Source organism: Chanos chanos, chromosome 7, assembly GCF_902362185.1.
Source record: "Chanos chanos chromosome 7, fChaCha1.1, whole genome shotgun sequence".
Classification (NCBI taxonomy): domain Eukaryota; kingdom Metazoa; phylum Chordata; class Actinopteri; order Gonorynchiformes; family Chanidae; genus Chanos; species Chanos chanos.
The window spans coordinates 1,795,668-1,810,053 of record NC_044501.1 but is presented as its reverse complement, the minus strand read 5'-3'; the positions used below and the strand labels follow the sequence as shown (position 1 = coordinate 1,810,053).

At 41.3% G+C, this 14,386-nt stretch overlaps 1 protein-coding gene across 1 annotated transcript in view; it reads right to left on the bottom strand.

The window, feature by feature from the left end:
- Window positions 1-478: 478 nt before the first annotated feature.
- Window positions 479-14,386, bottom strand: part of LOC115817100 (NACHT, LRR and PYD domains-containing protein 3-like) — a 28,992-nt gene continuing 15,084 nt past the window's right edge. Inside the window, exons 4-7 of the mRNA XM_030780346.1 lie at window positions 10,338-10,511; window positions 2,459-2,632; window positions 1,193-1,205; window positions 479-1,012 (exon numbers count right to left, since the gene is read on the bottom strand). Coding sequence (XP_030636206.1) covers window positions 479-1,012; window positions 1,193-1,205; window positions 2,459-2,632; window positions 10,338-10,511 — 895 coding nt within the window. The remainder of the gene's footprint in view (window positions 1,013-1,192; window positions 1,206-2,458; window positions 2,633-10,337; window positions 10,512-14,386) is intronic.

Below are 14,386 nucleotides of genomic sequence, written 5' to 3'. Positions count from 1 at the left end.
ATCAACAGAACCAACACACTGATTCAAATACACACACTGATTCCAATACGGAGTGTATGTGTGAGTTTGTATCTGTGTGTGAGAGAAGGTACGTGCGTGTGTCTGTGTGTGGGAGAGAGTGCATGAAAGAGTGTGTGTGTGTGTGTTAAAGAGAGAGAGAAGGTCTGTGCGTGTGAAATGGTGTGTGTGTGTGTGTGTGTGTGTGTGGGAGAGAGTGCATGAAAGAGTGTGTGTGTGTGTTAAAGAGAGAGAGAAGGTCTGTGCGTGTGAAATGGTGTGTGTGTGTGTGTGTGTGTGTGTGTGTGTGTGAGAGTGCATGAAAGAGTGTGTGTGTGTGTGTTAAAGAGAGAGAAGGTCTGTGTATGTGAAACGGTGTGTGTATGCGTGTGTGTGTGTGTTAAAGAGACAGAGAATGTGTGTGTGTGTGTGTGTGTGTGTGTGTGTGTATGAGTATTTCACAGTGTGTGTGTGTGTTCATTTATTTCATCTGACACAGTGACACCAAGGAGCCATAATAATAAACCCTAAACCCTGCATAGAGGGGTTCAGTGAATGTGCAGTAAAATGTGTGTATGTGTGTGAGTGTGTGTGTGTCAGAGGAGACGCTGTAGAAGGACACAGTTCCAGACGAGCAGTCCAGATACACTCCTACTCTGTGTGTGTGTGAGGGGGGGGCAGGTCTGACAGTTCTCTGATTATTGTGCCAGGCAGTGTAACTGTTTCCAGAGCACTCCAGACTCCAGGACTTTTCATTGTGTCCAAACACACAGTCATAACTGTCTCCTTTCCTCCTGATTCCTTTATATGTCACTGCTAAATGAGCGACTCCACTCCACTCAGTCTCCCAGTAACAGCATCCAGTCAGACTCTCTCTACACATGACCTGACGACAGACATCAAATCTCTCTGGACGATCAGGATACGACTGTTTCTCTCTCACACATGTCACCTTTCTGTTCCCCTCAGACAGAGAGAGTTGTGTGTCTACTGTGTTTGGGTCCAGTGTGAGATCACAGGCATCTACAGAGAAGAAGAGAAATTAGAGGAGAAAACATATCACACACTCTCAACTGTGTGTGTGTGTGTGTGTGTATGCATGTGTGTGTGTGTGTGTGTGTGTGTGTGTGTGTGAGTGTGTGTGTGTGTGTGTGTACTTACACTCTATTAGTTCTTGTCGTTTTGTAATCATCACTCCGTGATCCACACTGAAACAGAGCAAGCAATGAATGAAACACAAACACATGCGCACACACGCACACAAAAACACACACACACACGATCTCCCTTTCTCGCTCTCTCTCTCTCTCTCTCTCTCACACACACACACACTTGTACTTCTATCTTTGCGAGGACACCCATTGACATAATGCATTCCCTAGCCCCTGTACAACCCAATAATGTAATAATATCTCAATAATGTAATAAAAATCTCCACTTAACTCCATCAAAAATGTAGTAAAACCTGATAATGGTGGCAAGTTACTACAACATTTGCCAAGTTATTACAATAATATGAAATTATTACATTATTGGGTTCTGCAAAAATAATGTAAATAATGTTAAGGCCAATCATCATCTGGCCCCACCTCCTCGCCCCGAATGACCAACCAGGGGCAGAGTGCCCCTTTCGGCTCTGCCAACCAGAGACGGGGCGCCTAAATTCAAAGTAATTTAATTTAATTTAAAGTGATTTAATTTCATTTAAAGTAATTTAATTTAAAGTAGCTGGATGTGTTCTGTTTTAGATTTCGATCCCGTTGTTTGACTTTGTATTCTCGTTACCGACTTCGTTTGTGGACCTCATTGGCTTTGGTTGTTTCCGACTATCGTGGGTGAAGGTAAGGTAGGGGATCCCCGTGATAGTCTCTCACCATGTATAGCGATAGGTTAGAGGCAGGTGCCACTTGTGTATATTTTGCTATTAGATAGCGAGTGTAGTTAGGTTTGCTTAGGCTTCTTTTTGTTTTGTAGTAGAGTGTGTTATTTTCGGTCTAAGTATTTAGGGTGGTTTTGTTTTGTAGTTCAGTGTGTGTTATTTTCGGTCTAAGTATTTAGGGTGGTTTTGGCTTTGCTAGTTTCTTTCCTTTGGCAGCGTCTGTCGTCCTCTCCCCATTCCCGTTTGTATTTGTACTGTAAATATGTATAATATATATTTTGTATATATTTGTAAATATTGTTGTTAAATACAATTAAATACAATTTAATTACATTTAATTGAAATTAAACTTAATTTAAATTTAATTTAAATTAAATACAAATACAATTAATACAATTAATACATCGCACACTTTTCTGTATGTTGATTCCCCGTCTCTGTGTTTTCCCTCACCATCACACCGTCCCAAACCAGCACAGGTGGTGGGATCCCCCTCCACATACCCCTAAACATCATACTACACCGGGGACGTAACACACTCTCTCTCTCTCTCTCTTTCTCTCTCAGTCCTGTTCTACTTACTTGAGTATGTCCAGTCGACAGTGTGGATCCCTCTCTCTCTCAGAGAGCAGCTTCACTCCTGAGTCTCCTGGGTGATTGTAGCTCAGATCCAGCTCTCTCAGGTGTGAGGGGTTTGAACACAAAGCTGAATGCAGAAAAGAGCAGCCTTCTTCACTCACTAAGCAGCCAGGCAACCTACAGAGAGAGAGAGAGAGAGAGAGAGAGAGAGAGACAGACAGACTCAGTGTTACTGGTAAGATACAGTTTTAATGAAATGGAGAGTGTGTATGTGTGTTTCAGTGAGTGTAATCCATAAGGCTGAGAATGGGGTTTCCTGTCTGTTATATGAGAATAACTTCACTTTTTTTTACAAGAGAGAGAACAGAATTTACTGATTAAAACACATTTCCCAAAGGAAACAAATCCTCTCTGTGCTACATAGTTACAGCTGTACAGCATAGACACTCAAATCTGTATCTGGATCAAAGGGAAAGTGATCAATAGCCTGTAGAGAACTGCACTGCTGAGTTTTCTGACTTCATTCTGGTCCTTTTAAGAGCTAGGGAAAAGTCTAGATTTGAAAGCATCTGAGAAAAGCGGGGTTTTTAAGTCTGGATTTGAAAGCGTCTGAGAACAGTTGGGTTTTGAGTCTAGATTTCAAACTGGCTACAGTTGGAGCACCTTTGATGTCATCAGGAAGTTGGTTCAAGAGGTGAACAGCATAGCAGCTAAAAGCTGTTGTTTCATTCTGACAGTAGGCATTACCAACAGATTTCCCTCCAGTGCTCTGAGATGTCTGGCAGGTGTGTACTGCTGAAACATATCTGAGAGGTCCTGCACCTGCACTTTGGTCCTGCACCATTTATTAATATATTAACAAGTAGCAGTGCTTTAAAGTCAGTTCTGTGACTTACTGGAAGCCCGTGGAAGGACTTAAGTATCAGAGTAATGTGGTCATTTCTTTTGGTTTTTGTAAGAACTCTAGTATCTGCATTTTGTATGAGCTGAAGCTGTTAGTTTTTTTTTTAGAGAGGCCTGTGAAAAGACCATTGCAGTAGTCAACCCTGGAGATAAAAACATGAGTGAGTTCTTCTAAATCATGTTTTGACATAAGGCCTCTAAGCCTGGCTTTGTTTTTGAGATGATAAAAAGCTGATTTAGTTATTGTTTTTACACGGTTGTTAAAACTGAGATCGCAATAAATTAAGTCGCCAAGGTTTTTTAACAATGTCCTTGACTTTAAGTCCTTTTGTATCAAGATGAGTAGCAATCTTGAGTCTCTCCTTATCTTTCCCAAATAAGATTATTTCAGTTTTGGCCTTTGTTACAGTCCCCAGCCCTCTAGTGGCCATTTAAATAATAACAGCTCTAGGCAGCACTGGCCACCCCTACTAGTGGCGATTGAGTTTTTTTTTTTATTATTATTCTTTCTTCCTGTTGATTAGTAGATTTGGAGCACCTGAAACCTGTGGGACAAGCCTATATGTACACCCTCCTGGCACCAATCCAAGCAGATGTTGGATACCAATATCTAATGGCTTAGGATGGACAATAACCGATGTTTGGCTGATGTTTTGGAGTCATATTCATTTATCATACTCAGCTGTTGCAGTAACAAAACTACATAAAGGGAATCATAATGAATTTGTTTGCAAGTACCTTCAATGAGAAACAACATACAATATACAGATCTAACACCACTTTACTGAATTAATAATTATTCTTTCACTAACTTAAAAGTAGAAAAAAATCTACCATATGTAGTGTAAACCCAAGAGGGTACATTCGGACAAATTTTAGCAAAACTTTAAGCAAAACCGATATGAGGAAATTTACAATAATGACTATATAAAGGTGTGATTGTGTTTGTCCATTTAAGTTGTTGTGAACCAAAGTAGTATTGTTAATGAACAGAGAGAAGCTGGTATGTTCAGTGGGGAAGGGCTTATTGTTGGAAAGGGGGTTTCAGAGAGTAAGGAGATGAACCGGCGTAGCTGTGAGAGGTGAGAATTGAAAGTTATGCATTTTTTTGTTGTTGTTGTTGTTGTTATACTTGTAAATACTATATGGGGTTTTTTTTTTTTTTCTTTTTTTTTGGCGCCTTGGTTGGGATTGTGGTCTGTGGCACTGTAAATAAAACAACTAGCTCTATAGTGCTATCTGCAGCAGAGCCATTTTCTGTGTTTTGGGACAACGTAAACCCCTGTACAGCCTACCATAGACCATATCATATCACACTGCTGTGTATAGCCAGGCCTGCTGTGCACGTTTAGTTTTTTTATGAAAAATATCGGCAAAAACGAACTTGACAAAACATACGCTGTGTGTAAGACCTGTCGAGCCAAGATTAAGCAATAAAACAAACATGAGGACTCACATCACCCGCTTCCACCCGGACCTGACTCAAAAAAAAACATGCAGGACAAGATGCATCGCGGTGCATCGACAATCGTTTTGAATTCGAATCGCTACCCTTTGAACCAGAGATGTTATATTATTAGTTAGTTAGCATTTAAACAGATAAAGTAATAATGATGGTTACAATCATACACACTGACATTACTTTGTTCTTTAGAGAGGGGCCACTGGTTTGAAACACACACACACACACACACACACACACACAGGTATCATGGACTGACTGATTTGCAGCTTTCTTGTCTCTCCAGTCCCATAGTGCAGTGCACATATTTTTAATGCAATAAAATGGAACATGGAACAAAAGATCATCCATAACTACAGAGAGTCAAGAATGTTCAGGTTTTTTTTTTTTTAAATGGCTGATGGTGTCATGGCAACACAAACACTACAGCTGAGAGATAAATGTAACAGTTATGGAAACTAAAGCAATGTCATGTTTGGGACAGTCAGTTTTCACTGTGCGATAGTTGAGACAACGTTTCTAGATGGTTGTAGCACATTTCAGAAACAGTTTGTCTGGATCCTCCATAAAGCATCGACTCAGACAAAATGTATTATAAATATTGGGCTTTTAATAAGTGATTTATACTGACCTCAGTATCTCCAGTTTACAGTGTGGATTCCTCAGTCCCACACAGAGCGACTTCACTCCTGAATCCTTAAGGTCATTCTTACTCAGGTCCAGTTCTCTCAGGGGACAGTTTACTGACTGTAGAACTGAGGCTATATATTTACAGGACTGTTCAGTGAGTTTACAGTGAGCAAATCTGGAGAGAGAGAGAGACTCAGTGTTACTGGTAAGATACAGTTGTAATGAGATAGAGAGTGTGTATGAATGTTTCAGTGAGTGTAATCCATAAAGCTGAGAATGGGGTTTCCTGTCTGTTATATGAGAATAACTTCACTTCTCTGAAAGACAAAAAACAGAATTTATTGATCAAAACACATGTCCCAGTGTTGGAAAAATGAGAAGGCCTCTAAGATGAGAGAAGGCCTCTAAGATGAGAGAAGGCCTCTAAGATGGGAGAAGGCCTCTGTAAGTTGAAAGTTAACAGAAGAAGGCCTCGGCGTACAAAAAAGGGAAAATGCAAGGATAGCAAAACATGAAGGCAAAGTAAAAAGGGTAAAATCTAAGATAGTGATAAGAAAACATAAGCAATGGTTGGGATGCAGCTGCTTCAGCATCCGGTTCGCATGAGCTAGCCCAACGCCTGATAATTAACACCTGCATTAAGGGTAAAGTGTCTGGGGTGAAATTGGGGATACGGTTGGGTACTCGAGGTAAACTGAGGACACGGTTGAATATTATTTTTTATTTAACCAAATAAGGACACTCCGGAAATAATGGCGTATGGAATAACGAATTCTGGGAAAATCTGGGGAAATTTCTGGAAGCAAATGGGTTGGACAATGCAAAATACCGATGATGTAAGGGGTGTTACCATACAACCGTATTATGCGTTTATTGGTTACTTAGATTTAGCATGCAGGTAAAAATTCCAGATATAAGTGCATGAGTTTCTGTATTATATTTAGTCACTCCCTGGGACCTGACTCAGTTTGTTGTATTTTGATTCACTGTTGAATGCAATAAACTTACACTGCATCGGACTCCTGAAGACTTTGACTGCTTTTTGAAACTTAGACTATATTATTAAGAAAAAGAAGAAGTAGGACTCTGAGTGTGGAGAAGGGACTCGGTCACATCTGGCCCTGACCGGGGAGTCTCTCCCACACCAGATGACATAAATCCTCTCTGTACTACATAGTTACAGCTGTACAGCATAAACACTCAAATCTGAATCAATGGGAAAGTGATCATAAGCCTGTAGAGAACTGTACTGCTGAGTTTTCTGAACTCATCCTTATAGCCATGACTACTGACAAATCACCATCTAACCACAAGTTTAGAACAGGAACAGCATCACAAACAAGATCTCACTCTTCCTGGTGAGAAGGAGAAAATGATTGAAACAAGTAAAAAGACTTTACAGTTTCTTAAAATGGCTGATGGTGTCATGGCAACACCGACACTAAAACTGAGAGAAACAAGATGGCGGTGCACAAAGTGGCGGTGCACACATATGCAGCGGCTCAGTGCTCCCTGAAATGAAACTTTGTTTTGTTGTTGTTTTTTACTCCTTTTTCTCTGCAAATCAACCCGGGTGCACTGAACTTCTTCTGCAGCCAGGAAGAACTTCTACACATTGGAAAAATGCACTAGTGTTCCACCACAAGTGCCTTCCAGCACTCCCATCAGGTACCAGCAGAGATAGCAAGCGCATTGGGGCCCCCATGGATTACCATACTGGGCGGCAGGTGGCGAGGACAATGGAGACAGAAGCGAGGCTGGTATTCGAGAAAGACTAAGGAGGCGCCCTCAAAGACCACTGCTACCCAGCCTCTTCATCGCCAACACCATGGCAGGTCGCTTCCCAACAAAATGGATGATCTGCAACTAGGCTTATCATCACGAACACTCACTCGGGATAGCTGCGTGATGATTATTACAGAAACTTGGTTCAATCCAGGAGTCCCAGACGCAGCTATCAAGATAGCAGGCCGCCCAACTCATTGCAGCTACAGAAACAAGGAATCCGGTAAGAGCCGTGGAGGTGGACTGTGTATTTATGTAAACAACAACTGGTGCATAAACACTGCCATTATTGAGAAGTGCTTACTCATCTGACCTGGAGTTTCTGGCAGTAAAGTGCAGACCCCTCTGTCTGCCGCGGGAGTTCTCTGTTGTTATTGTTATAGTGCTATGTATCTCACCAGATGCTAATGCTAACCCAGCACTCGGCTACATGCTGATGGCAACAAACAAACAACAGAGTGTGTAACCTGAAGGGGTCTTCATTGTTGCTGGAGATTTTAACCAGGCCGATTTGAAGACTTTGCTTCTGAAATTTGACCAACATGTTAAGAGTGCAACCAGAAGGTAAAACACGCTGGACTGTGTCTACTCTAATATCACCAAAGGATACAGAGCCTCACCACTCTCACACCTTGGACAATCCAATCACTTAACACTATTCCTAACCCAAAATTACAGTCCCATTATTAAGAAACCGAAACCCACCTGCAGAACTGTTAAAACCTGACCTGAAGGAGCATCTCTACATCTGCAGGACTGTTTCCAACCCACCAATGGGGACCTGGTCTCCAATCAAGATGTAGAGGCATACACCTCAGTACCCTTCTACATTGGGACCTGTGCTGAAAATGTTAGCATCAACAAACACATCTGCATTTTACCCAACAGGAAACCATGAATGACAAAGGAAGTACAGACCCTTTTGAAGGACCGCAACACAGCCTTCAGGTCTGGCGACACAGAACAGTACAGTGCTGCCAGGCACAATCTGGAGAAAGGTGCTAAGGCCGCACACAAGAAAAGAATCGAGGAACACTTCAACAACAGGGATCCAACACATATGTGGCAAGGCATCCAGCACATTACCAATTACAGGAGCAACATAGATCCACCTACAGACACCAGTGCCTCACTGGTCAGACAATGTAGATCCAGCTACCCCAGCTACCACCAATCCCTCACTTACCATACAGATACGGGGTAAGGCAAATTCTCAGCACTGGGAATGTTAAGAAGGCTGCAGGGCCTAATGAGATTCCAGGAAGAGTGCTCAGAGACACTGCCCACCAGCTTGCGGAGGTGTTTACTGACATCTTCAAACTCTTCCTGTCCCAGGCTACTGTACTGACTGAAATCAGTCACAATCATGTCAGTGCCTACACAGACCAACATTAACTGTCTGAATGACTATAGACCAGTGGCACTCACACCCATCATAGCAAAGTGCTTTGAAAGATTGGTTTTAAAGCATATCAAATCCCCCCCCCCCCCCCCCCCCCCCCCCCCCCCCCGGACCAGTACGCCTACAGATCAGTTAGATCCACAGAGGATGCCATCGTCATAGCTCTCCACATGGCACTGACCCACCTTGATCAGGAGGGGATATATGTGAAGATGCTTTTTATAGGCTACAGCTCTGCATTCAACACTATTGTCTCTAGCAGATTGGTCACCAAACTTCTTGAGCTGGGTCTCAGTTGCTCCCTATGAAAGTGGATCAAAGACTTTCTATCCAACCGCCCACAGACAGTCAGACTCGACCTCCACCTCTCTCAGAGCCAGACCCTCAGTACCGACGCACCACAAGTTCCCTCCTCTACTCCCTTATACATATGACTGCATCCCCACACACCCCTCAAACACTATCATTACATTTACAGATGACGCAACAGCAGTGGGACTGATTTCAAACAGGGACGAGACGAAGTTGATGGTGCACAGAAAACAATCTGTCACTGAACATCAGAAAGACAAAAGAAATTTTAGACTTCAGGAGACACCGCGAGGAGCTCCTCTCTCTACACAGAAAAGGAGAAGAATTGGAGAGAGTTTCCAGCTTCAAGTTTCTAGGAACCCACATCACAGAGGACTTCACACGGACAGTCAACTCCACTGCTCTGGTCAAGAGGGCTCAACAGTGGGTCTACGTTTAAGGACACTTGGGAAAACCAACTTGACTGCAGAGCTGCTTGTGTCCTTCTATCACTGTTCTTTTGAGAGTGTATTGACATACTATATTACAGCATGGTACGCCAAGTGCACAGCAGCAGACAGGAGAGCTCTTCAGAGAGTCATAAACACAGCCCAGAAAATAATTAGACCCTCCTTCCCTCACTGGAAGACACCCTCAGATCACGCTGCCTCCACAAAGCCAGGAGCGTTCTGAAGGATGCAGGTCACGGTCCCTGTCATCATCTTTTCTCTCTACTGCCATCTGGAGGGGCCTTAAAGACCTGCACTTCCAGGCTCAGCAACAGCTTTTACCCCAGAGCCACCACTGGACCCCCCCCCCCCCCCAACATCATCATAACACTCCACACCACAGGATTGACAACTGAAATAGTATCTCCATACAATGACAGAATGTGCAATAACATCTGTAAATTATCTATACTTAACATGCAGTAATATTTACAAGTGCAATAATACTTCGGCACAGTGCAATAATATTTCTTTATAAAGGCCAATAGCATTGGTACAAGGCACAACAGTAGCTTTTTTGATATTCCACTTCTCTTTTTCTATTTATTCACTATATTTATCTTATCTGTCTATTTTTTAAAATCTTTTTATTTTCTCATGTGTATGTGTGCATATGTGAAATATTTAATGCACCATTTTCAGCGGCTGCTCAGAAAATTTCATTGTAAGACAATGTGCAATGACAAAAGACATTCTATTCTATTCTATTACATAAATGTAACAGTTATGTCAACAAAAGCAATGTCATATTTAGCACAGTCAGTTTTCACTTTGGGGCAGCTAAGACAATGTTTCGCAATGGTTGTAGAATGTTTATGAAAAATTTGGTCTGGATCCCTACATAAAGTATTGCAGAAAACATTAAAAACATTGTATTTTCAATTACTGACTAACACTGACCTCAGTATCTCCAGTTTACAGTGTGGATTCTTCAGACCCGCGCAGAGAAATTTCACTCCTGAATCCTGAAGATCATTCTTACTCAGGTCCAGTTCTCTCAGGGGACAGTTTACTGACTGTAGAACTGAGTCTACAGCTTTACAGGACTGATCAGTGAGTTTACAGAGAGCAAGTCTGGAGAGAAAGAGAGAGAGAGAGAGAGAGAGAAAGCGAGAGAGAAAGAGAGAGGGAGAGAGAAATAACTAACAAATTTACATGAATTCATCTCCTTCATAATGACAATGCATTGGGGACAGCAATGACGTAAAAGAACAATCATGAACATGTTTCATGCAGGGTCAGTGTTGACCAGCTTCTTACTCTTTGCTTTGGAAAATGATACAGCTCAATAGATCACACAGGTTTTAACCTTTAAATCAACAGCCCTGCACAACACACAGGTCTATTTACTCTAACTCTTCATGATTGAGGAATCCGATCAAAAATAAAAACAAACAAAACTTTTGTTTCAGTGTATGGACCTGACTGTGTGGGAATGACATAGTTTGTAAAAATCTGTGTTTTACTCCGTAAGCTATCGAGTGACCTCTTTAAAATATGAGATGCCTGAAACAAAACTGTTGTTTCAGTCTATGGACCTGACTGTCTAGAATTGAAACAGTTTGTTAAAGTCTGTGTTTAACTCTATAAGCTGTCAAATGACCTCAGTATAAGGTATCTGATGTCCCTGCATAACATAAAGATTAAATAAGTAAAATGTAAACTAGCTGTGGAGTACAAAAGAAAACTGAACTTTTAAGAGGGCACTCACTAATAGAGCTACTTAGATATGTTCTGCCTCTCTGGTAACTCTCTTGTAATATTCTCTGTCACACACTATGACACAATGTCACGGGGTGTGACAGTACGCAAAAGTTGCGGCTCGGTTTTGAAGTCACGGTTCGGCACGGTTTCAGTACAGTGAAAGAAGACATGCAAACATGGAATTACTGTTCATTTATTATGAATTTACTTGTAGACTTATAAACTTGCACAAACTTGTAAACAGTGGCAAACTAGCCATAATTTCCAGTTTGCTCTCCACTCTGTTTTTTCTTGTACCGGTGATATTCACATTTGAATGATACCGTCTCAAATAAGTAATCATGTTCGATATTCACATTCGGATGATGTCACAAATGAGTAATCATGTTTAACGTACTGCCAGCAGCATACTCGATTTCAGTTAAACAAACCAGCATGCTGCCTTTATCTTATCCACTTGCTACTGTAGGTCACTTGAAACCTGAAATGTTCCCAAACAGGAGACCTGAAGGATACAGGAGGGCCCTAAAGCTCTGGCCTTGTGGTTGCCATACTTATGAGGCTGCATCATTGAACATGTGCTAATTCAGTTGCGGCTCCATTATGGAATCGGCAAATTCAAGCTTATTTCAAGCTTATTCAGCTATGTACATATAACACAGGAAAGTCCAGTGTAAAGAAATTACATGAAAAACACATTATAAATATTGTATTTTCAATGACTTACTAACACCACACAAGAAGCTACAGAACTAAAATACAGCGTAATCTAAAATCTAAAAGTCCAGCGTAAAAAAATGACACAAAACATATTATAAATACTATAATTTCAGTGAATGACTAAGACTGACCTCAGTATTTCTAGTTTATATCGTGAATTCCTCCCTCCAGCACAGAGCGTCTTCACTCCTGAATCCTGAAGGTCATTGTTACTCAGGTCCAGTTCTCTCAGGGGACAGTTAACTAACTGTAGAACTGAGGCTACAGCTTCACAGGACTGTTTAGTGAGTTTACAACTGGCAAGTCTGGAGAGAAAAAGATAAAGATCGAGAGAGAGAGAGAGAGAGAGAGAGCTATAACTGTTCAGTTGTACATTTATTTCAACATGTATGTTGAATCATTGTCTAATATTACCAAAGGAGGCTACCAAATCTGCTAGCAAAAAGTTAATCTCAGTCGGTCACATCTCTGGTCAGCGATTGAAAATGGAAACGCTGTGTCTGGAGAGAGAATCCCCTTTCATGCTACAGCTAACGTGTCAGAGACTAATGACAAAACCGTCTGAACACACGTCTAAAGGGATAAAGTGAATATTACTCTAGCATTTTTTTAATGTCACCAAAGAATACGCAACTTACTTTGAATGTGAACACACACACACACACACACACACACCGCAGAGATAGTAGATCAGATGCCGTTTTCATTTTTGACAAACTGGACTCTTTCTGGTTCTCCAGGTTTTACCTCAGAGAACTCATTCGGTCACCGTCGTTTATGCTTATGCTCCTGCAGTTCATGGGTTTGAGAAATGAGTCTCTCAGTTTTCTATTGATTGTCAGGTACGGAATGAAAATCCATGATATAGCGAACGTGTATCAGAGACTACTTACAAAACCGTTTGAACACAAATTTAAACGGATAATAAAAATATTTTTATCTTTCAAATGTCACCAGGAATGCCTTTTCTGACACTTACGGTTACTTCAACATTTACCTCAGAAACTTTCCGTGCGCGCTGGCTGTTTTGGTGGACTTCACAAATTAGTCTCTCGATTTGCGATTGGCTGTTAGGTTGCCAAACACTGACAGCCTAGAAACATCTTTCACACTTATTTATAGAAGTCAGATCTGAGAATATTCATGTTACTTTCTAGTTACAGTTTGGTTATAGGGGTGTTAAATAAGTTTAATACTTTTTCCTCATTACAATCTACACAGGGGGATGAAATCGCTCATTCTCAGGACCATAAGTTGCACTTCACAAGCGCATGCCATCATGGAGCAGATGGGGGTGAGGTGCCTTGCTACAGGGCCCTTTGGCCATGGGTGTTGATGGAGGGGAAAGTGCTGCTAATTCACCCCCACTCATATTTTTCCTGCTGGTCCAGGGGATCAAACTGCTGACCTTTCGGTCACAAGCCCGCCTCTCTAACCTTTAGACCACAAAGTTTCTTACATAGATAATCATACTAATAATCATATTGTAAGTTTTATTACAGTGTAATTTCAGTTAACTGCCATCGGCTGACCTCTTTACAATATGAAATGCCTAATGCCCCTGCATAGTTTAATGGTTAAATATGATCGATTAAAATGTCAACTAGCTGTGGACCACAGCACTCTCCTGTGATGTCTTCTGTCTCACACAGGGATACAGCACAGCAAGATTTCAGCATGTAAATCAGCGTAACAAGAGATCATTTTAATTCAGACAACATAGGAAAAGACACATGAGAAAAGACAGGAAAATTTCGATAAGTTAATTCAGCTACAGATCTAACACAAGGTAAATCAAGGGTAAACAAATGACACAAAACAGAATCAGAAATTTTTCAGTGAATGACTAACACTGACGTCATCTACTTTCATAATCAGTATACCTCACACAAAACAGTGCTTTAAAACCATACTATACATCAACCTGGTCTCTTTTTAATATGAATATAACAACTCTAAATACTGTATTTCAGTTCCTGACTAATACTGACCTCAGTATCTCCAGTTTACAGTGTGGATTCTCCAGGCCCACACAGAGCAGCTTCACTCCTGAATCCTGAAGGTCACTGTTACTCAGGTCCAGTTCTCTCAGGGAACAGTTTACTGACTGTAGAACTGAGGCTACAGCTTCACAGGACTGTTCAGTGAGTTTACAACCAGCAAGTCTGGAGAGAGAGAGAGAGAGAGAGAGAGAGAGAGAGATTGTTCATTCTGGTCATTTTACCTTTGTACTTCTCATTCCTATGTGTGGATAAAGTTCTCACTTTTTATGGACTATAGATTCTTTATTTTCCTTGTAGTTAGCATTTAAACAGAAAAAGTAACAATGATAATTACAATCGCACACACACTGACAGTACTTTATTCTTTAGAGAGGGGCCACTGGTTTGAAACACACACACATATACACATACTAACGCTCACACACAAACACACACACACACAGACACACACACAGGTACCATGGATTCAATAACTGATTTGCAGCTTTCTTGTCTCTCCAGTGCAGTGGGCATGTTCTCTAT